General features: G+C 34.9%; 1 protein-coding gene across 1 annotated transcript in view; it reads left to right on the top strand.

The window, feature by feature from the left end:
• ARHGAP15 (Rho GTPase activating protein 15) overlaps positions 1 to 24891 on the top strand; it is a 624143-nt gene that overhangs the window by 125465 nt on the left and 473787 nt on the right. Inside the window, exon 6 of the mRNA XM_067739897.1 lies at positions 5694 to 5783. Within this exon, the coding sequence (XP_067595998.1) occupies positions 5694 to 5783 (90 nt within the window). The remainder of the gene's footprint in view (positions 1 to 5693; positions 5784 to 24891) is intronic.

Here is a 24891-nt window from a genome sequence, read left to right as displayed (position 1 = left end):
AAAGAGTTTGTGATCTCGTTCTGGAATTTGGGCTTTGTACCTTTTGGTTGTGGCTATTGATGGAAAGAGGAGAACTAAGAAAGTGAAGAGAGTGAAGGAGATAAATGATTAGCCAAGACAAGCAATAGAAAAAAGGGGACAAGTCTGAGAAGAAGACAGTGATTTCAAGGAGATGTCTGTGCTATATCCTAATGATAGTTAGAAAATAGAGTTTGGACACATAAGAGGGAGCTGGGGACCAGAGGAATCATGGGGACTTAACATAAATCAGTGATGGATCAGGCCACAGGCAAAATCAAAACTCACAGGAATCATGTAAACTATGAGAAATAATGAAAGCCTAGAACCATAAACCAGGGATTACTAACATTTAAGAAGTTAAGAAGTTGGTTGAGGAAGAGAAGTCAGTGAGGGGGAAAAAAAAAAAAAAAAAAAAAACAGAGAAGGAAAAGTATAAAAGGTGAAAGAATTTGGAGAGAAAATGTCTCCTTAGCTGAAGGACAGAGGGTTTAAGAAGGGCCAGCAGAATCTCATAGTACTACAGAGTTCAACCAGAATGTGGATGGGAGAGAAAGCATCAGACTGTTCCTGTTGACCTTAATGGTTAAGACGAATTAGATTAACCAAGGAAGGGGATAAAAGACTGCAGTGGGTTGAGGAGAGAATAGAACAGGAGCAGAGAATGTGACTGCAGGAAACTCTGAAGAATCCTGGTAATCATGAAAGGAAATAGGTGAGATTGAGAAAACGTGAAGTTGTGGCATTGGTGCTTGCTTTCTTCTATTTTTTATTTTTTTATAATCACTTCAGTGTGATTATAGTCTAAAGGATATAATCTACTTTAGGGAAGACAAGGAATGAGATTGGATAGAATTAGGAACTATAGAGGAAAAACCTTGGGCTGAAGAAGGAGCATCTCTTACTCTGAGGCAAAACAAGACATGCCTTGTGAGTTCATGCAGTATATGGCACTGATAGGCCAGGTAATTTTGATGCTCATAGATGACACTGTCGTGCCCAGACATGGGAGTTCATTGGACAGGTGGACCGGAGTCACAGACCCAGGTCCAGAATTTTGGGAAACAGATGCAAAAGTGGGAAATGATGACACTTACAAGGAAGAAATAGAAAGTGTTAATTCTTACTTTGGGACCTGAAAAAGGCATTATGTGACCTAGCAGGAGGAAAGGATAGGTATGGAGGGGAGGCAGTGTATTGTGTTGTGATAAGGACTTGGGACTTGGAGTCAGATAAAAATGAATTCATATCTCAGCTGAGGTCCTTATTAAGTGCATGAGCTTATGTAAGGCACTTAACCACTCCCTGCTTGAGTTTTCTTCACATGTCAGTTAAAGGCAATGGTATTAACTTCACAAATTTGTTGTAAGGAATAAATGAGAAGTTGATATAAAGCTTTCAGAGGGCAAGACATATAGAAATTTATTAAAGTTTCTGTTTGTTCATTTGCATTACACAGACTAACTATGAAAGAGGGAAGAATGGCGAATGTTCTAGCACCACAGCTCTATGATCTCTCTGAATTATGAGTAAGCCGTTTGGTGGGCTTGAAAAAGGTAAAGCTTTGGGAGAGAGGTACCATGAGGAAGAGTAGAAACTGACTAGGAGCGCATGAAAACTTTGCAAAGTATTCATGACATTGGTCTTGGTAATGATTTCATGGATACGTTGTGTCCTTATCACAGTAACAATAGTATTGCTAAGTAGAGTCAAAAGCCCAGCTGAAGTAGGTGGCCATTATTTGTAATGTTACTACATTGAGTAGTCACGTTATTTCTCTAGAATTGAGGAATATGAGGAAGATTGTAGAAGAAGAAAAAGTGGATGAGAGAGTGGAGTGGATCATCGAATGAGGGAGGGAGAGAGAGAAAGAAAGAGAGAGAGAGAGAGAGGCTGAATTGACTGCAGAATCAGAGGCACAGGTCTGGACATGAAAGGAAGTGAAATCAAGGACTTGAGAGGCTGGGGCAACACACAAAGGTGTGCAGATTTCAATAACCTCGAAAATCAAACATAACAAGGTGGGAGTAAGGCAGATTCAGAAAATGGGATTTGTTAGGCAGAAAGCACAATGAAGATTGCTAATGTGGAGAGGAGGTAAAGCAGTGAGCTCATGAAGAATGTAAGAGACGGGTCAAAGTCACATGAATGAGCACTAGGAGGTGACTAAGTGTAATGGGCAGTGTTCGGACTGAGATAAACCCAAGCCAGGTGCCAAAGCCATCGGATTTAGCATATGACGCTGATGAGGACAGCTAGAAGCTAGCAGAACTAGATGGTAAGCACACTGGCAAAGCTTAGATTGCTTTTTACCCATAAGTCTCCTCTAGCTCTCTCTCTTTCTATAGAGAGAGTCTATAGATAATTATACAGAGTCTGAGGCTAGGATACGATTCTTAAAGGAAGAGTCAAGATATAGGCCAACACAGTAGCTAACACACTCACACTTAGTATATATACAGTAAGTGTTTATTGCATGATTCTGTGAAATCCTATGTTCAGTCCACATATGAGTCCATTAAACTGTTTAGATTTTGCCAAATCACAAAGCAAAGACTGCTTAACCATTAGACCAGATACAAATCTTGCTTGTTATAAAGTTAGGAATTTTAAGATGCCCAAACCTTCCTTCCAAAGCACAAATGTTAGTTGCATTTTGGTATTTTCCTTCATGCACAAATTTAGCAAATATTCATTGAACAACAACTGTGTACCAGCACTGTTCCATACATTGGAAAAATAGTGGAAGAAAAGGCAAACAAGGTCCCAGCTCAGGGAGTTAAATTCCAGTGGGAGAAAAACAGTCAGCATATAAAACTATATATATATATATATATATATTAATTTCGGTTAGGAGGAAGGCTGTGGTGAAATTAAAATAAATAGGTAGAGAGTAATCAGAAGTCATGGAATGCCATGATTTTATATAAGACAGTCAGAGAGAAGACCTCTGACAAGGTCTTCTCTGGAATGCCATGATTTTATATAAGACAGTCAGAGAGAAGACCTCTGACAAGGTGACATTCACTGAGACATGATGGAGAAGGAGTCAGTCATGTGAAGATTGGGAGGTATTCCAGGTAAACAGGTGGTGTAAAGGCCCAATGGGAAGATCAAGTTCAACAGAGAAGGACAGAAACAAGATCAATATGTCTGTACTAGTCTAGTAAGAAAAGCATATCTTTTCCCAAAATGTTTCATGTTTTAGCATGAATATGATCATAGTGTATATTCAATTTTTAAGGACTACATAGTGGTTAAAAACAGACTCTGGAGGGGCACTGCTAGCATTTAAATCCTGGCACCTCCTTTTCTACCTATGTTACCTTGGGAAAGCTCACCTAACCATTCTGGCATATTCTCTTACCTGTAACATGGTAATAATAATAATACCTACTGGGCTTCCGTGGTAGCGCAGTGGTTAAGAATCCACCTGCCAGTGCAGGGGACGTGGGTTTGAGCCCTGGTCCAGGAAGATCCCACATGCAGCGGGGCAACTAAGCCCGTGCGCCACAACTACTGAGCCTGCGCTCTAAAGCCTGTGAGCCACAATTACTGAGCCCACATGCCACAACTACTGAAGCCCATGCCCCTAGAGCCTGTGCTCCGCAACAAGAGAAGCCACTGCCATGAGAAGCCCACACACCGCAACAAAGAATAGCCCCTGCTCACCACAACTAGAGAAAGCCCACACACAGCAACAAAGACCCAGCGCAGCCAAAAATAAATAAATAAATTTATTTAAAAAAATAATAATACCTACTTCATACAGGTATTATAAGTATTAAAAGAATTGATAGCCATAAAACACATAAGAAGTGTTTGGCCCATAAAAAGTGCTTCTTATATAAAATCATATTCCATCTTTTTTTCCTGACTGCATTACGTGGGAGAGATAATCTTTTTTGTTATATATGTTTATTGGTTCTGAGTGTCCCATAATTCAATTAACTGTAGAAGCAGGTTTTTCTTAATTTTTCTATGTCATAAATCACTCAACAATGAACATTATTATTGTGCCTTGAGATTTTCCACAGCCGTGATGACCTGGGTGGCAGATTATGGGAAAACAGTAAAAATATTTCAGTATCTGAAGCATCCATAAGAGCCATGCTCATCTTGATAAGTTTTTCCTGAGATTACTACCAAATAACCAAGGAAAGCTATGCTATCAATTGCCATCTTGCCAGCCGAATTTATCCTGAAGGAAAGTTATGCTTGGCCTGTATAATGTTTCCAAAAAAATTTTTATTGAGTTGCCAAAAATCAAAAAATCTCACAATTTACTATTAAAAAAACCCATATTTCTGGCTTCTTCTGAAAAATAATTTATTTCTTTTAAACCGATAGAACATAGTGGCTCTGAGGCAACAATTGTGGACAGATTTCTTATAAAATTTTTGCCATTTTTCCATAATTTTATGCTTTAACCTAAAGTTCATACTGTTAACATTGTCTAAATATATTATAAGCTTTTTACACTAAAATTTTAAAGTATTCTATTGAAAATGGCTTGAGGAAACTGAATTTCTCTATAGGAAAACCTAGAGTAGCTCAGAACATATGAAAATAGTTGGAGTCTTTGAAATGTGGCTTAACTTTCTTTAAAAATAGTAAAAAAATCTCCCAAGCAGGTAAGTTTTTGTTTAATGTTTGGAGTTTTGCAAATTTAAAGTTATGTAAGTGTGATTCACTTGAACTAAATAAAAATATGAAGAGGCAAATACAGAGGATATTCCTATTAACTGATTATTATGAATTAATGAAGTAAAAACAGCTTTTCACTAACATACACATTGTATTGTGTGAAAGGAGGCACACACCATAATCTATTTGATCTAAATTAAATTTACTAAATACAAATACACATTATACTTATGTATAGACTTAAAGTCTGAAAGATGAATTTCTAAAAGGCATACAGTTGGCACTTAATATTTATTAAATTTGTTTTTTCTTTTTTTCAGCTCTATTGAGATATAATTGACAATTAATAATGTGTAAGTTTAAGGCATGAAATGTGGTGATTTGATATACAGATATACTGTGAAATGATTACCACACTAAGGTTAGTTAGTAACATTCATCACCTCACATAGTTACCTTTTTGTGTGGTTCTAACATTTAAGATCTACTCTCTTAGCAATTTTCAAGTATACAGTAAAGTGTTAATTATAGTCACCATGCTGTATATTCGATCCCCAGAACTTATTCATCTTAAAACTGAAAGTCTGTACCCTTTGACAAATATCTTCCAATTACCCCAGTGCCTGGTAACCTGCCTGTTTCTATGAATTATACTTTAGATTCCACATAAAAGTGAAATCATGCAGAATTTGTCTCCTGTCTAACTTACGTGTGTGTGTGTATATATATATATATATACACACACACACACACACACACATAATATAAAACATTATATTATATAAAACATTTTGTTTATCCATTCATCCATTGATGGATTGATGGACACAGGTCATTTCCATGTTTTGGCTATTGTACATAATGCTGCAATGAATATGACGGTGAGAATATCTATTTGAAACTGGAAAAAAGATAAGAAAGTCTTTATACCATAAATATATAGCTGCTAAGTCAATAAAGCTTTATTTTTTCTGACATGCGTCTCCAGTGTTGTATGCTTTTTATTCTTATTGCATTTTCATTTGCAGAAAACTGGGCACAAACCAGAAAGTGTGGATTTGTGTGGGGCATATATCGAATGGGCCAAAGAAAAATCAAGCAGAAAGAATGTCTTTCAGGTAAGAATGCTACATAGATTCAAATTATTCCTATTCCTTCTAAATCTGAGCTCTCTTGGGTAATCAAAACAAGACTACCTTGTTACGATGTTTTCATGTGCATGAACTAGTTGTGTAGAGGTCATTGTGAAAAACCTGGCTTCTCTTCCTTGTTGAATTTTGGTTGTTTTGTTGTTTTTCCCTGGTGACTGCTTGCTATCTAAACACAAAATATATGTTGTGTGGTGATTAATTATATACCCGAAAGTCATTGAATTTTGCAGTGTGTTTGATAGCTGTTTGTGGTTCAAACCTAGAATGCTTGGCTTAAATAGATTTAATGTAGGACTTTCAGATGTAAACAAAGTAAGATTTGCTAATTATGATAAACTATTTGCATTCATTGCCATTCCTGCTTTCCAGTCATAAATTATATTTACCAGTGTAACTTGGGGGATGGAGAGAGCTGAACAGTTATAAAAATTGGATTTTTCATATTGTATAATTTAATTTTTTGGAAAAAAATAACTGTGATTAATAATTTCAATCATGTTCCTTTGAATGGAAAGCACCAGATGAAATCCTTGAAAGAAAGGAAATGGGAAAACTTAATATTTCACATATGATGTTACTGAAATCCCTTTGGCAATTAATAACTTCAGATTATGGAAGTTGATCTTTTTCTGTATTTACATGACATTTAATTTACTTTTATATCTCCAAAGTAACCAATAACTTTATAGTATATTTTAGAATTTATATCATTTAGTAGGAACTAGATTATCATAATTATTGTATCAAATGTCTTCTGAGACCATTTTAGCCCTTGAAGAAAAGTCAATTCTGTTCTTAAATGTATCACTAAAATTGATGTATTCAGTCTTATAGAAGTATAGGTAGGCGACATTTCTTATCTGAATTCTCACTGGGACGAAAAAACTGATTTTCAGTTTGTTTTTGCATTTTCCAAATGCTCAATGAGTTCTAGCCAAATAATTTGGACTTATGTTAATTAAAAAAACAAAACAAAACAACATGAAAAAACACTTTTAACATATTATGGAATAACTTATTTTTCTGATTATAGTTGAATTCTATTTAGGTATTCATTTTTATATGGTAGCGGTTTTTTTGTTTTTCTTTTTCTTTTTAACCAAAAATGAGGAAGAAAGAAAGAAAGGAAGGAAAGAAGAAAACCAAAAAAAAGAAATAAAGAAAACTAAACATACTTGCCAAGAAATCAAAGGACTAAAGCCCAAAGTGATTAGAAGGTGAACTTACAGAATCAAGAAGTAAAATTAAATTTTTTTTTAAAGTGAGGAATTGTAGATCAGTGACATACTCTGTCTCCCAATCTCTTGCTTTTTTTTTTTTTTTTATTCTGCTATAAATAAGAAAAATTAGGGGCTATAATCCTAGCCTCTGTGACAACCTAGATAATCAGTATGGCTAGTTCTGAACAGGGTAGGGTGAGCTAAGTGGTTTAGTTTTATTATGTATTGTGAGTTTAGCAACCTAATCATCAATGTTATAAAATAAAGACATTATAAAAAACAAAACAAAACAAAGATAAAGACATTAAAATTTGACACTGACATAATTCTTGAATAGTAGAAACCCTCGGAGTTGAACTAAGGAAGACTTTTTCAGTTCCTTCTGTTAACCTTATGAAGAGTTAAGTTAGATCACAAATGAGGATGATAATCAAATATATATGATGTGTACAGGGCTGCGAATATGGAAGAAAATATTTAAGTATAATTTTACATAGCTGTGAATATAATATTCATAGATGTATATTTAAACCAATACATTGATAATATGTTATCATCCTAACCTTTTCGGGGTGTGACTGCCTCTGTTATAATATTTTCCTCATTTTTCTTATTTCTTAATGTAGGTACTTCCAAAGATATTAAAACTATTCTCACTTTTGGTAGCTTTTTGGAGGTGAAAATCTTGCCAGTTAGCTTTGTTTGTAAGATACCTGAGCAGTTCATGAGACTTCAGTTTTCTTACATCCAGTTTATCTTTTTTTGTCTTGTACCCTTTAGTTTAGAGAAACAAGAGGTGATGATAAGGATGTTGCAAATAATAAAACTAAAGAAAGATTCAGATTTAATTTCCTGCTTCATTCTTTTTGGGGTGAATCGTGGTTTTCTTGTCATGCTGAAATCTTTTCATCATCTAAACATATGAGCTTAGGTAAAATTGACTAATACGTATCCATAGTGAAAGTAAGCGTTTCAAGAGGAACAATATAGATAGCTTTTATAGTTCTGTTAACAAAAAAGCATCGGGAAGGATTTGTCAGAGAGCTAGCTCTAGATGACTTGCATCAATATTTGATTAGGTACATTAGCTGGAATAACTCTCAAATGATCAGAATAAACATGATTATATCTCAAAAACATGGTATTAAGGCATTGTTGGGTATCTGAGTGTGTGTGTTCAAGGGTTTCATTACCTACAGGATAATGAAGTATTTCTTCCTCAGTGAAAAAGACCATCACAGTTTTAGCCGATATGCTACATCAGAAATAGCTTTAGAATACCAAGTTTGAATTAGGCATAGTGTTCAATCTCAGTCTATGAATTATAGATTACAGATAGCAAACGACTATTGAGATTTTTGGTTCAAGAAAAATCAAGGAAAAGCAAAATTAGAAATAATTTAAAATTTGAAATCTGTCTTTAAAAAGTTGATGGATTAGCAGTTATATGCCACATAATTACAATGTCTCTAGAGAAGTTGAACTTAAAATGAAGAGGAAAACAAACAAACATGTGCCTGAGATATGCTTGAAAGACTCAGAAGCAAACATTTATGACACAAAAAAATGGAAGGATTTCATTTGTTTCCTTTGTATATGTCATTTGGACATTTGAGTTCATTTTCTTTTTGCATTAAAAGTCAAATTTTCTTTATAGTCAAAGTCTTATTAAACTCTTGATGTAGATTCAATCTTATTTGATTGGTACATAGTAACATAACTGTGCCAGCATTAATTAATTAGGTTTTGTATTCAACTATTCTCAGTAATTCAGAATGATGCTCACTGGCTGAGTTCAAGAACATCTACCTATTTTAGAGCAGTTTTTGACATAAGTAGCTTTAATAATAAATCATATATTAAAGATATTTAGCAACTTCTATAATATATATATGTAAAGTAGACATAGACAAGTCATAATATGTGTTTAAAGTATAAATGTACATACATGTATGCATATATGATGTATGTGTCAACGTATATACCCACATGTAATAGCTTGACGTTAAGAAATAGAATGGTCCTTTCCACACACATACGCTACCAACACTGAAAGACATATTGTATTTATTATAAAGGTCATACACACTCTAAGTTAAACTAGTAAATGTTCATTGCTTCTAACTTTTGTTCAATTCTGCATTTAGCATAATTGTCAAGGACCATCACAAGTTTGATGTAGCTTGAGAAAGCATTTAGCAACCGAGTAAATTGTAATGAAATGTGGTACGAGTTTTCTTAGTTAAGAGCAACCCTAGGTCTTCATCAGGGAAAGAGTGAATAAAAAGATTTATGTACAAATCACATGTTTTAAGCATTTCTGCTAAGTGCTAGTTTGCTCTTTGGTGTTTAGCCTGAAATTTAAAGCACTGAGGATTAAAAGGATTACAACATAATCTTAAATAATCCTAAATGTCATTTACAGAGAGATACTTGTAATAACTAAATAAAACCATGTGAAAGGATGGCAGTATTGTCAGGCAGCATCTGTAACATAAGCAGTGCTTCTGTCACCTTCTCTTTCCTCATGGATATGTCAGGCATTTACAAAGCTTTTCAATAGAAGTCCAGTTGAGAAAATGGTTGTAAAATAATTTATAACAATCAGTAATTTTTAAACATCTACTATCTTTTTGTTTCAAAGTTGAAGGAAAGGTTTCACTCAGGTTTCCTTCCTTCCTTTGAACATAAGGCTCTCTGAGCTAAACATTTTTGAAAGTCTGGGGAAAAGGAGTTCATGATATGGCTATCAAATAAATAGATGACACACCTCTAAAACATTCCCAGCCTCCAAGAAGCTGCCCTCTTATTAAATATATGATGGTCCCAAGCACTGTAATTAATTCCATGCCTTTTAATTTAGCACTAAAATATTCTTTACTCCTGTCATGTAAATTAGTTTTGCCTCCTCAAAGAATATACGAAGATAGAGACTATATTCCATACTGCATTTTTAAACCAGAAGACTGGAAACCTTTTAACCAATTCAGTGGTTACTGCTAAGGCTAAAATTGCATTGTTTCAGTTAAAAAAAAAAAAAAGAAAAGAAATTCATTGTCATAAAAAAATTTTAAGAAATTGTGTCCACAATATAGGCTCTATATTCCAAGATGATTTCTGGAGTGTCATCTCTAGTCACTTTTTAAAATGGGGGTTAAGAATAAGAAAAATACTATCTGTTTTCTTGGTCATTTTCATTACAACAGTAGTTGATTACTCATTTGAAATAATTAAACCTTTTCTCAGAGCCAGACGGTGACTAGGCCTCAGTTTTTCTGAGTTTCCTTTCAAATAAAATTTTCAAAAAATTTCACCCGTGAACATGTAGCAGGCTCATCTACAGATTACGTGATTTAAATAAGATAATTCTACTATTAATGAATTATGGTTGATTAGAACTGTATCAATTGCCTGCCTTAAAGGCAGAAAAAAATTAAATGACTCAAGAAGATGAAAGTCAATTTTTTTTCCTCTCACCACCAATTTATAACCTCAACAAAAACCATGGCCAAATTTCTTGGATTTGAGATTCTTTTTTTTTTTTGCATTACACGGGCTCATTTTTAACGTATAAAAATATCTCAAGGAAGCCAATTCTGTCCCTAAAAGTAAATCTCGGAATAGATTTATCATTAGTTGTATTTCTTTTCTGACTTTGGATGGAGTCTTCTGACTATAATGTATATTAAACATATTCATGTAATATTTTCCATGGATATGCTTTACATTTAAACATAATTTGATAGCTCTTCCTGATCTGAATATGTCTTAGCTTAAAATCTTTAAGTACTACTTAAGTTTATTAATGCGAAGATAATTTAATAACATCTTGGAAAATGTCATTTTAAGCCAAAAGGAAAACTACTGGTATTTTGCTTTTATCCATTTCCTTCTGTTAAAAGTGATGGTTTAAAATAAATCTGAGCTTTTATCAATTTTCTCTTTCATTTTTCAATGCTTGTAGTTAGACTAAATGCAAAAGGATGATTCTTCACATTCATATATGCATTAGATTTCGAGTAAAGCTGGTTTCACTTTGGAGAATTACTCACAGTATCTTAAAAGGCATGGCATTAAAAATAAACCAGAATAAGAGCAGCATTAATGTCTAATACAGTTGGTTTTTTAGTTTTTTCTTGTCCCCAATCATTTTATCTACTTATTAGATATTCATCCATCATTCAGAAGGTTCAGTGGAGAGAGCACAAGAGTCTGGGGACGTGTGTTCCAGTTTTGGCGATGTCAGTTGTAACTTTATGTAGAACCCAGGGTAGGATCCCTCCTCCAGCTTACAGTTTTTCACAGCAAAGAAATAAGAGAGAAGCCTTTAACTCACCTGCCTCCCATCTGTGTTAAGGTTAAAGTGAAACAGCCCTGTATTTGAAAGCAACTCCAAAGGACTGATTTTTAACATAAATAAGATGGGGTTGTATTCATCTTCTAACCACATCATCTCACAGTACTTTGAGAACAATTCCAGATGTGGATTTTGGAAGAAAATGGGTAGGAGAGGTATGCCTCTGTGAAATGCAATTCAGGGTCTCTGTACTCTCTGTACTACCTTATGAACTTAACCAAGAGACTAAGATTAAATATACCATTGAAAATCTGTTCATTCATTGTCTAAGGATATGTGTCCTCAAACATTACTGAAATTATTTTTAATATCCTAGTCTATAAGTAAATAGTATAATTAATGTAATATCTAATCAATACAGGTTATTTAATTAATGTCATATCCCAGTAAACACTTTAAGAAAAGCATTTTGCCCTGAAAGCCTCTACCAAGCTATTGAGAGCATCTTGCAAAAGGGAACTTAGAGACAAGTGCAGCTACTATGCCCCTAAATGAGAGACAACAGTAACTCTTTTTATTCCCCTCCTTAGATATCAGGACAACACTTTTTTTCTGATTGAAGGGGAAGGGATATTATTTTGATGATTTTGGCTTCATTTTTACCAGTGGGATTTCACAGAAGAATTTTGATGAATGGAATGATATAATTTTTTATAATTGGGGATTTGATTTAGGAATATTAACATTAAGGGTGTATATAAGACTTACTGCAAAGGAGAGAGCCTGGAGACAGGAAATAAAATTGATTGCAGAAATCTAAGGTAAGACCCAAAGAGCATGTTAGCCTGACTGATGAAAAGAGAAACAGAAACAAGTCCTTGGATGGCAAGTACACCCCTCAAATGAAGAACATGCCTGTTTGTTCAGACCATGTTACTTGGAAACCACTGTCTTTTTTCTGGTTCAACTTTTGAGAAGTAATAAAGATCTCTGTAAAAAAACAGGTATAATCTCAAGTATAGAATTAAGATACTGATACCTTGGGTGTATTATCAAATAAAACAATAGAAAGCTTATGTTGCCTGGTGATTCCATGAAGCATGGTAGTCTGTGAGGATATGGTCTCATTTGCACAGCTTCTTTATTATACTAACTACCAAAGGACACAATGCTACCTCACTGTCTTCTACCTTACTGTCTTCATTTGTTTTTAAACTATCATCAAAGCAGAATGCTACTGGATGACAGTAAAGATTGACAATAGCCATACTAGTACCTTTTAGTCCCAAATTAGCCAAGAGAACCAAGATTTTAAGGTTCCAAAATAAAATAAAATTAATCAAAATTAAAAATATAAAGAAAAAAAAGAGAAAATGTCAACTTGTCTTCTTTTACTTCCCCAGTAAAAGAAGTGCATTTCCCCAGAGTGAGGCTAGCTGAGTTATGTGGGATCAAACCTGGGCCTTCATAACACCGACCTGAGCAAAAGCCACCACTGCCAATGGGGGATTTCATGGCATCAAAGTAGAATCATCAAGTGTTATGGTTTTGTAATTTTTGTAATTTGTAATTTTGTAATTTTCCTCTTGTAAAGTACAAAAGATATTACACTGATGCTAGCAAGACAACATTCAAACCAATTTATTTCTTTTTCATATCTGTTTCAAAATTCTTATTTTATATTTTAAAGGAGAACAACTGTGTTTATTTCATGATGAATATGATTTCTTTTAATAGTAAACAGGCTTTTTCTAGAAAAAGGAACGATTTAATCCCTAAAGCTGGTAAATAATAGATGGGGCCAATAAATGGTATGACATTTTATAGCTTGTCCATGAGGGTGACACAGGGTGAAATAAAATTGAGTGGTTTTGGATAATATAGGATCACTGGCAGAGATATAGTTGATGCCATTCAGTTTTTAGAAACATAAGGTAATGAGGCTGGACCTGAAAGCAAGAGAAAAAAATATATATTCACAGCATTTATATGCCACAAGTCACTGAGCAGGGAAAAATCTGGGCAGTGGTGAGCAAAACTCTCAAACCTCAAAGCAGTGTTTAAAGCAGTATAAGAAAACAACAAAGCAAGCATCCATAACAAAGGTATGAAATGTACACAAGAAAAAAAATAAGTTTAAAATTAAAGGGAAATGCCAGCATTCATACAGAACTGGAGAGGCCACTTATAGAATCTATGCAGCCTCTCAATATATGAGTTAAATATGTTACTAAAATTTAGTAGAAAATAAATATTCAAGAGCAAGGCTGTAAACACTGCAGGACAGTTAAGGATTCTCGGTATTTGAAAAGGAGAGGAGGCTGTTTTTTTATCTTGACAGAATGTTGAGAAATGATCTAAGAGAAACGATGAAATGAAATGCCTGATGGTGGGGAAAGATCAGGAAGGAAGCTGTTTAAACTCTTTTCAGATAACAGATCAGTATGAGGTGATTTGACCAAGGGAGGCACATTCACTTGGAGGCTTTAGATGAATTTCTTTTTAGTAGAGAGCTATTAGATCCTTGGCCTTCATCCCACCACTTTGCCTAACATTTTATTTCCAGCACTGGGAGAAATTCTAAGTCTGACTTCCTTGGTGAACATGTGCAAACCAAAAAAAATTTACAGTGGAGAAGTTAACAAATGCTGCAAACAGCCCAAAAAGGGAAAGAAACATTGATATTGAGGATTCCCTTTCTGAGTAATATAGACCTTGATAGTTTTTAGGGATTTTTTTTAAAACTTGAATTTAAACAGTGCTTCATTTTTCAAAATTCTCACACCCATGATCAAGTAGAGGAGAAGCTTCTGATATTTGAGCTCTGTGATAGATTTGAAATCAATTCGTGGGAAGGGAGGTTATGAACACACTCTTTTGATGTGTAGGATGACTGATGAGGGTGGCAGGAAATTATGTGAAACCCTTCTCTTTTGACAGCTACACTGGAACATTTACAACCGCAGATGTTATTTGTCCATCAGAAAGGAAAATATTTGTTTCAAGCCACAGGCATTTTCTACCACGATATCAAAATGAAATTCAACAACAATTTAATGTTTAATGTGTAAGAAAATAAATATTTTCGGGGGGCCCAAATTCTAGAAAGCAAATAGATCCCACAAAATATAACTAGTGACATGAAAAAAATAGCTGGCCTCATTACGAACAAATCTGTCCTTTTGCTAAAGTAAGGATTGTTCTATTATTAACATAGGAAATCTTAGATGGACTGCACATAATGCCGCATTATTCATAAAAGCATTGCTGCCATCTGGTGGCTAGTTGGCATTTCAACACTGACTTTGCTGATTTGATTTGGCTGGGTGCTCTGGAGAGGTATTCAAAGGAGGTCTCTATTTATGTTGTTAAGCTTAAACCTGAAATCCCATGGCCCTAGATGTTATTCATCTGATGGCAGTCCTTTCTGTCTGTCCTGTCATAGAATGGAGGATTCAGGGGAGGCAATGACACACTTGTGTAATTTTTGTCCTGAACATGAAAGTATATTTTCCATGACTTATCTAAGGAAGTTATTCTTGGCTGTTATTGACTGATGAATTTTATCAACACTCATTTCTGTTAGAAAATAAATATGTAGTCAAATATTAGGAAGATTTATTGAATCTAAAGATATACTATATTGCTTAAATAAGAATATATGTGAGATGTTGTAATCCCTCTTTTGGATCTAAGCATGAATTTTTTTTAAGTTACCACTTACTGAGCTTGATTTTGGAAATAACATAATTTACAGCGTCAAAAGAGAGAAATGTGTAGGGCTTCATAAAATTCAAGATTTCTTCCCAGTCATTCAATTGTTATATTGAAGAAATCTGATTAATTGCTAATGACTCAGAGACTTACGAAGTCATCTTTCTTCATGGATTTACAAGTTAAATGACAAATATTCAGCTCATGCTGCACTTTTTATCAAAAATATAATAGTTAAAATGTAATTTAAGAAATTTTGATCGTTCTTAAGCATCAGTGAATTAACACATTCTTAATCAGAAGCAGTAGGGTTATCTTGGCAACTTCAGTGTATGTTTTGTTTCTAATAACTGTAGAATGTCTCATTGTATGTAATGAAAATCCTGATCCTTAAAGTGTATACTTATATAGATCACAAGTCTTTAAAGATTATAGGAGATAATGAGTTAAAATTACCCCAGGAGGAAAGTTGAAGTTCAGTCCTGAATTCTCAAGGATGATATTTAATAGTTAATACTCAGTTTCTACCAGCTATTTGCCTACATCTTTAAACCACCTTATAATTTAGTAAAAGTCAGATAACAAAAGGCCATTGCACTAACTTGGGAGAATCATAATATCAAATGCATATTATCTTTGCAAAAAAATTTGTAAATGCCTGTTTTTAAAGTAAGACTGTGGGTTTTATTTTTAAATATTTGGTTAAGATTTTCACTCTGTGAATGCATACTTGATAATACCCTCGATAAGTACCTACTTTTGCCACTTAAAATGTTTTCTCCCTCAAAATATTTAATTTGACTCATGGAAGAACATTGCTGGTTTTCCCTGGGAAGATCGCTTAATCCCCTACCCCTACCCCTACCCCTGTCTCTATTTAGGAAGAGGATATGAAAAACAACAATAAAACCTTAGAAAGAAAGTAAAATCTATAATGATTATGCCCCAGTCTCTTTCACCTATAAGTATAAAATTTCAAGTAAATTATTTTCCTATTCAACTTGGATACAACCCTATAGTGGCTTCTAATGGCTCCGTAATAGAGATGGTAGCTATGGTCAGGACGCTCCAGGCTGTAGTCATAAGTTGCTAATGTTTGTTTCAATAACATTTGCTTTCTGGCAGCTTTTACAGCTACTTAACACTAAATTCCCATTTAGCCAGGAGAATCATTCACATACTATAATGAATGATGTCACCTTAAATCCTTTAGTGTGTAATTGCTGGATGTTACATTTTATAGCAGGGCATTTAATGGTGTATTTGTTTATGCTAAATTTTATGACAGTGACAGCTGTATCTCAGTGGAGGAATGATCCATTCCTTTCATAGGAAGCTAGGTTTGAATTCTCTTTAAGCAAACAGATTTGCCATATATGCCCTCTGGTTTAGGCAGGGTTCCCCCTCAAACCAAAGTTAGAGACTAGGAATTTTGTAGCAAGTAGTTTATTTGCGAGGTGTCCCAGAAAGCAAGAATTCAGAACTAGAAAGAGTGAAACAGAGGAGGAAAAGGCACTACAAGGAACGTTATTGAGTGGGTCAAAGTGGCTAGGATGCTTATCAGAATTTTCACCCAAGGATTAACAGAATGAAGCATTTGTTCATCAGCTTCTCATCCCTTTGGTTTAGGGTCACCTCGGATGGCATAATATCTTTAAATCTTCTTGACTTTTAGGCTGCACATGTGTGTGTATGTGTGTGTCTGTGTGTGCACCAAGAAGGCTCTTTCAGGTGTCCTCCTCCTTAGACTAGAGAATATCAGTGACAGAAAGTGAAAGATACCTGGTGCATGCTTGAGGCAAGATGAAGTCAGGACAAAGGAATGTGAAGCCCTCACAGAAATGTTTTCACCAGCTACAGCTAGAGTCACAGGTAAAGCCAAGAGGATATGAGGCAGGACACAAGAAGTATGTGATGCAATTCACTCCTTGCTATACTCAAATTGACTTGGACCTCATGTTAACCTTAATCCATTTCTGAATATTCCAAGATGGTGGCTGGCCTCAGTTTCTTCAAAAGAGGTAGTAAAAAAGTTGTGGTGGTATAAGTTACACTCCTTTACTGCCACTGTGTCTGAGGTCATATTTGCTATTCATCATCTACTTCTTGTACCACTCATTCTAGATTATCCTCACCCTCAGTCAGGACTGCAACTAGTCTGTTGTGTTTGCCTTATGAGGTGAATCAAACTTTCATACCTGACGGATTTGAGCCCTTAATTTTTTGACAGTGCCAGCCTCTGTTTGCTGCAGTTGACAGTTCACTGCTCTCACCAGGCACAGAAACACCAAGACACATGTCAGTGAATTCCCCGAGTTCCTGAATCATTTCTCCAACTCCCATTGTACAGAAGCAACTTCACCTTCTCATTATAATAGGGCCAGTTATCCTCATGATTATAGCAGCTATTTTATTTGTCTGTTGGTCCACTGCTTGAGTATCCATAGTTACATAGCAGTGATTATAGCTTTAAGTTCAGTGATTCCATTACTAATCCTTGCCAGAAGCAAACTTCTCCCCCATCCCAAGAACAAGAATTTTTAATCTAGCAGAGCCAAAGCTGCAAAAGTCAAAAGCATCAATGCTGCAAATGGGTTACTACAGGAGCTACTCCTGCTTCTACCTCTTGGTCCTTAGACTCATATAATCTAGCTGTTGGGGACACTGTAACACATATCAGATAATGATTCAGTATATATATTGCATCTTGCAATACAACACCCTAACCAAACAGGGTCTAATCCCTAAGCTATCACCTTAACTGAGACTTTAAGAAGTCATTCCATTATTCTATTAGGTTGATTGCTACCAAATATTATGTTATTTAGTAAGAACAGTGGATCCCGGGATCCACTTTCAAAGGAAGGGCTCTGATACGGTGAATTTGCTATCAGGCACCTGGTTAGTCTCTTTTAAGGACTCAGTTGTGCTTCTGCTGCTGGAAGACTGAGCAATCAGCAGTGGTAGGAGTTATATCATCCTTGGTTAGAGGGAGCCATGGTTTGGCATCTGTGCATAGTTTCCATCTTTGCTACTAGGGCCACTCCATTCATGAGTGTATTATACAAGTTCCAAGTGGCTAAAGACAAAGGTTAGAGGACTTCAACTGATTAAGTCATCTGGTGTACTTACTCTCTGGTAGACATTAACACATGAAGATGAAACACAATGATTTGCATGTCCTGTGCCCACTCCCATGAGTCCACTGACTCCTTTATCTCCAGCCTTCCAGACTGTTTCCTTCCAGGCCTCTGACCAACAAGCAGAGTCATTCTCCACTTTCCAGAAATCAGTCTATATGCTTACCTCAGGCTGCCCTGCTCTCTACAGAGTGAACAAGTCAAGTTTATTTCTTATATTTCTCCCCATGGGAATATTTCTCCTCACCACTTTCCTGCAGGCTCACCCCAGAGTCGGCCTATGGTGCAGCTGCAGTTCATATTTTTGGTGTTCACCAACATACTGAGCTGACCCATTCATGAATCAGGCTTGAGTTTTTTCATCCTTCATCAGTTGGCTTTTAGGAACTTCCATGAGGCCATAGGTGCAAGCTCAGGGAGAAGCACTACTCCAATAGTGACAGATATAATGGGGCTTTGAGCCATGTGTTCATGTAACTTACTTAGGCCCTCTGGACCTGCTTGGGCCAAATTCTAAATATAGCATTTCCATCCATGGATTGTTGTCCAATATTATTATTCAATGGATTTGACAATGCCTGGCTCATCATGGGAAGCTGAAGTCACATAGTCACTTGACGTCTTGTGATCAGGTGCTCAGTCTGTTCTAAACCAGTAATAGGCCAGGAGCTATGTTTTAGGTGGTGAGGATTTCTTTACTGAAGGAAGCAAAGCCTTCCTCCACAACCCTGGGGGTCTTCATTGTGAGGCTCTTTTTATAAACTGTCACAAACTCCACAGCAGCATTATACTGTAATTCCTCATTGAATTTTCTGAGTCATATGACTCAAGAGTCAAAGAGCTTACACCATAGCCTGAGCTTGCTGCAGGCATTGCTAAGTTACGGATAGCCAGGCTGATGTGTGAATGACGTCCAGAAATACTCCTGCTGGCTAGTGTACTGACTCACCTGTCATGGAGGTCCAGGACTTGTGATGATATCACTGTTCAAGAATATCTAAGAGCAACCCAGATTCTTGATTGTAAACAAATACAAGATTATTGTTTTAAACCACTAAATTTGGGGCTAGTTTGTTACAGAGCAACAGCTAATTGATACAAGTAATATGCCTACAAAGAAAATTCAATGGCATGATTTTTAGAAGAAAAAAATAACATATTTGAGAGTAAAATCCAACCAGTATAAAAGGCCTTTGTAAAGGTTGTGGAAACCCAGTTCATGGTGTCAGCTTCTAATAATTAACTACCAAGCACTAGTTCCTTACAGGATTGTAGAGAAAATGCAGGTAGTAGCATTTCATCTCATCATGTGTCTTTTCTATTACTCAGTTTGTTTATAGAAATAGCCGCCTAACAAAGTTAACTTCCAGGAAAGATGCCAGGTTACACAGAACCATACCAGAGCCTCAGAATCACTTTGGGCTTTCACCCAAAGTTTTTGCAACATTAGGTGGAGGCAACATAATTTGGCTTGAAAAGTTACAAGAGAAAAAATCACAGCAAATGCTCATGGAACAGTATGTTCAGAGTCTTCAAGATAGTATCTTGCTTGGCCTCTTAAAAATCAGAGACTATTGTATATTTATGCTATTTTTTTAAATGGTCTGGATCAGCAGGACCCAGGGTTGTCACAGGTCATTGTTAGGCCAGCAACTATAGAGGTTCTAACCCAAAATTTGAGCCGTAAGACATAAGACCAGATAGAGCTACAGTTGGAAAATCTAAATATAGCTGAAAAGTTTTGGCACTTCAAGAGTTTCTGGGAGAAAGAAAAGAAATTTGATTTCTGTGCTGCTGATGGAAAAGCTTGCAAATGACCTAAGAAAATTATATTTGTCATATTTTCATTGCAAATGGTATTTTTTATTTGTTCCTAAAAGTTGAAAATGACCTTCATGTTAAAAACCATTAGTTAGGAAAAAGCATGAAGTCCATCTTGCTTTGTATTTTGGAGTTAAATATTCTAGCAATTCCTTTAATTTTGAAAAATATACACATAGAGAATGCTATTATTTGTCCTCAGAATTTTCACAGGATATTTCAGGTCAGAAGGTATTTATTTGTGCAAGGTTAACATGTGATTCCCAGAACTACCTTCATCGATACAATTTTTAGTTTCTTTTTTCTTCCTAAAATATGTAAATAAGAAGGTTTAATTCATTTATTTCTTTCTGTTTTTTTTTACATAATTAAACCCAAAGATAAGCATGGTATATTCTATGTTAAAGCTGCATGATACTAAGAATACTCTGCTTTGGATTAAAAATTTATTTGAATTCCTTAATTAAATTAAATTTTCAATTTTCAAGAGTTTATTATTTCTAAATCTGTGTTAGGTTAACTTCAGGAACAAAAACTGATGAAAAACAGGGAATAAAGTTATTCAGTTACATCAAAGTCTAGGTTTTAAATAATTTTTTGGTAGTTATTTTAGAAATTGTGTGTTCAGTTACTACTTTTTCACAGTACTGAGTAGAACTCCAGAATCTTGGAAAAAGTCAGTTTTCAAAAATGTCTAATTTATGTTTAAGAAATTGAATAACACTCAACTATTTCCCATTTATTCCTATTACATCCGTTGTTTCACAGTTTATTTTAAATAATTTTTCCACTCCATATAAAATGCCATTTTGATAACACATGTTACTTTATCTTCTAAAGTCAAACAAAATTATTTTTTTTCAGTGTAACGCAAATCAAATCACGGTGCAAATTTCAGTAACTGGAGAAAGTAGCTGAGCTATTTTTCAAATGCAAGCTCTAAGAAAGTTAACTAATACTTGGGTTATGTAGAGTACTTATTTGCTCTTGGTGACTAAGTAGCAATTCTACTGATTTTGCCGGAACTCCAAACAGGGTGAACTAAAGGTAGTCAGGAGTTGTCATTGTAAGTAATTAGATTGCTTTTACCAAAGACATGATTTATATATGATATTATTTACCAACGAAATGATGTATGTCTGTGATTACTAATTCATATTTATTATTTTCACTTAGCATATGAATCTGCTAAATTTACTTATTAAAGGTGAAATATTTCTGAATTTTCTACTTTGATGAGTCCAATCTGACTCAGGGGCAGAGAGATGTAAGAGGGATCACTTCTTAAGTTACTTTGTGTAGGATTTCCATTGTATCAACAAAATCCTTACACTTACTTTTCTCCCATAAACTTTGCTTAGTATTCACTCATGTTTCCAAATAAATAAAAGATCTATAATGACTTAATGAAGTAAACATTAACAGAATGATACAAAGGACCAAATGGCATCAGGGTTTTGATTTACCATACTTCAATTTATGGTCCCTGTATCATCCAGGATAGACTTTAGGAACAGATTTCTTTTGCTCAGCTCAGTACTGTCTTCATTCTGGGTCACAGGTTGAAGGAATAGCCTCTGTCTGGAACAGATATGACAAGCTACATGCTAGCCTTTAAGCTCCTGTCTGAAAGTGGCATATGTCAGGTCTGTCTTCATTTCATGGGACCAAGGAAGTCACACAGCCAGGAGACTACACACTATAATCCTCCCATGTGCAGGGCCACTGCAGGGAGATGCACTGTTATAAATGGTAACTAATAATAGAGTCTACCACAATCCCTACACAACTACATATTCAACTCACTTGACATAAACTGCCCGATCTAAAGGGTTGTTGTTGTTCTTTAAATGGAGTAACATTTCATCAAGCCATTCTAGAGATAAAAAAACATTTAACATAATTGATTGCATACTTGTAATTGATGGTGACATAGTGACTTATTTAAAAGAACCATTCAGCTTCTTTGATAAAGACTGTTGAGTATGAAACTAGAGTTCAGGTTATTCAACAACACATGACAACCTGCATACTAATTCATATCTATTTTAAATTAGTTCAAAAGTGTTGAGAATATAGAAAATGTGCATCAATAATTATTTAAGTCCAAGTCAGATGCATGAATTATAGGAGCTAAAGGTCAAAGAATTCAGAGTGAAATAAATACTTTATGAGGGTGTCAAAAATGAGGTGAGGGTCGGAAAGTTCATTCAGTAATTGAACCATGTTAATAGGCTTACACCTTTTTTCAATGGTAAATGAATATAAGTCTCATATTATCAAATAAGGCTGTCTTCTGGTCATAGATATTTATATACCATCTTTAAAGATATTGAATACATACATACTGTGCCTGATTTTGTTGGTCTCTCAGGAAATGCTTTGCTGAAAAAATAAACTGTAGAGCACTTTTGTTGTTGAAATAACAGTTTTCTGGAATACAAATATTTGGCATAAGAAATCATGATTCTTTTCTATCGAGTTTTATGAATTTTATCCTTCTGAGGTGTATTCTAGAGAGATAATATTAGATGGGATGGAAGACGAAATGAGGGTGCTCAGTGTAAATTGTTCAATAGCAAAGGAACACATTTTGCTTCATAAGCCTCATTTTTTTGCGGTATGTGGGCCTCTCACTGTTGTGGCCTCTCCCGTTGCGCAGCACAGTCTCCGGACGTGCACGCTCAATGGCCATGGCTCACGGGCCCAGCCGCTCCGTGGCATGTGGGATCTTCCTGGACCGGGGCACGAACCCATGTCCCCTGCATAGGCAGGTGGACTCTCAACCATTGCGCTACCAGGGAAGCCCCAAGCCTCATTTTTAATACTATAGATTTGTTACAACAAGTAAAAACTACTTTAATTTTAGCGAAAGTACCAGTGTCAGTGAAAAATGATTGCAATTCAACTTTATGTATGTAGCTATCATGGCAAAGTAATTTTACAGAGTGTAGGTTTTTGTTTTGTTTTGTTTTTGCTTGGAAGTCATTGGTTTTAAGTCCTATGTTTTGAATGTACAGCGTATTGGTATAACACAAACAAAAAGGCCCTCAAACAAAAGTCCCAGTAAACCAAGTTGCAATTAGCTTCGACTCCAGGGAAATATTCTAGCATATGTTGCTGGCACTTGAAAAATTTACACCTTATGAGGAAAGGCAAGAAAATTCTGTCAAACAATTAAACTGATTGGAATTTCCAAGAATGTGAAAAAACAAAATGAGTCCTGTGTTAGAAAAGAATGGGAAATAGTTGTGTATACGGCTGTAAACAGAAAGAGTAAAAGATTTTTGTGCCTTGTGTAAATCAGTATTTTTTTTCTTTATAACACATGTAATGCAAGTCAGGTAAAAACTTTTAGTACTGGTTTATTCTTTAAAAAACTACACATTCTAGACTTGAAAATGTGTTTAATTAAATAACCTCTAGAATAGCAATAGAGTGGCACATTTGGTATTAATATTTTTGGATAAATTAGATGCTTATTAAATCTTTGGATAAGTATACATTTGACAACTAAGTTGGTAAAGATAAAATATGGGTATGTTACCATCAAATAATATAGAATATACCAAGAAGAGAGCAGATAATTCAGATTAAGAGTAAAACAGAAGTTGGCATTTAAAAGATTAAACTAAGATAATATTAATTGAAAGAAAATTATCCAACGAAATGAAAAGGGAAGACCCTGCTGTATGTTGCCCTTCCTAAGTAAATATACTTCAAAGAGTTGTAAGAAAAAAAATTAGAATACCTTAGGTTTTCAAGGAAATAAAATAAGCTTTCTGATTTAGAAGGCTATGTTTGGTAGATTTCTTTAAGAAAGAGAAAATACTATGGTTTACCCGTTTCCTATTCTAAATATTCCTGTGCCAACATGGGTTTATTATATTCACATGCTTTCATCTATATAGAAATTATAGGAGGTGATGGATAAGTTTATGACATTGATTGGTATGATGGTTTCAATGTTTTATACTTATCTCCAAACACATCAAGTTGTATTTATTAAACACCTATATCTTTTTATGTCTCAAAAAGATGAAAATGAATGAATCATAACTACTTTAAAAGGATCTGTACTTAGTGAATATATAATATCCCATGCAGTTGATAAATGCAGTATTATTATTTTAAAAAAGAAATGATAAGTTAATTAAAGTAATGCTTCTCCAGTCTCATAGCACAGGGAGATCAGCTTGGTGCTTTGTGACCAGCTAGAAGGGTGGGATGGGGGGGTGGGAGGGAGGGAGGGAGACGCAAGAGGGAAGAGATATGGGGCTATATGTATATGTATAACTGATTCACTTTGTTATAAAGCAGAAACTAACACACCATTGTAAAGCACTTATACTCCAATAAAAACGTTAAAAAAATAAAAAATAAAAAAAAATAATGCTTCTCAAGCTTTTCTATTAATAAATCCTAAAGAGGGAATAAAAACTCTGAAAGCTAGGGAGGGGTCAGAGATAAAGATACAGACTTAGGGAACTTCAGGATTTAGATGGTGTCTAGCACATGAGGTTGCTAAACATGAGGTTTAGCACATACAGCTACTTGCCATTAAAGCTATGATTTTCATCACATATAAAAGAAGTGAGTCTCATACAGGTCGTGATCCTTACAATCAACTTGCTCATCCAATTCTTAAATTTCACTGTCACAGTGATTTTTGTTCCAATTTTTAAGAGTGTTCCTTTACAGCTGATGGTTGAGACTCTGAACCTTTGAATTAATATATGATTAATGAGTCATTTTTTATTAATAAGGTAAAATAATGAATTTTCATTTACCTAGTCAAATTTTGATCATTTTCTATGAAGATAAATAACAAAATAACCCAGAAGTTAAAAACTTTGACTTAGTTAAGTATATACCTTCCAGTT

Source organism: Pseudorca crassidens, chromosome 6, assembly GCF_039906515.1.
Source record: "Pseudorca crassidens isolate mPseCra1 chromosome 6, mPseCra1.hap1, whole genome shotgun sequence".
In the NCBI taxonomy this organism is placed as follows: domain Eukaryota; kingdom Metazoa; phylum Chordata; class Mammalia; order Artiodactyla; family Delphinidae; genus Pseudorca; species Pseudorca crassidens.
This window is presented reverse-complemented; position numbering and strand designations above follow the sequence as displayed.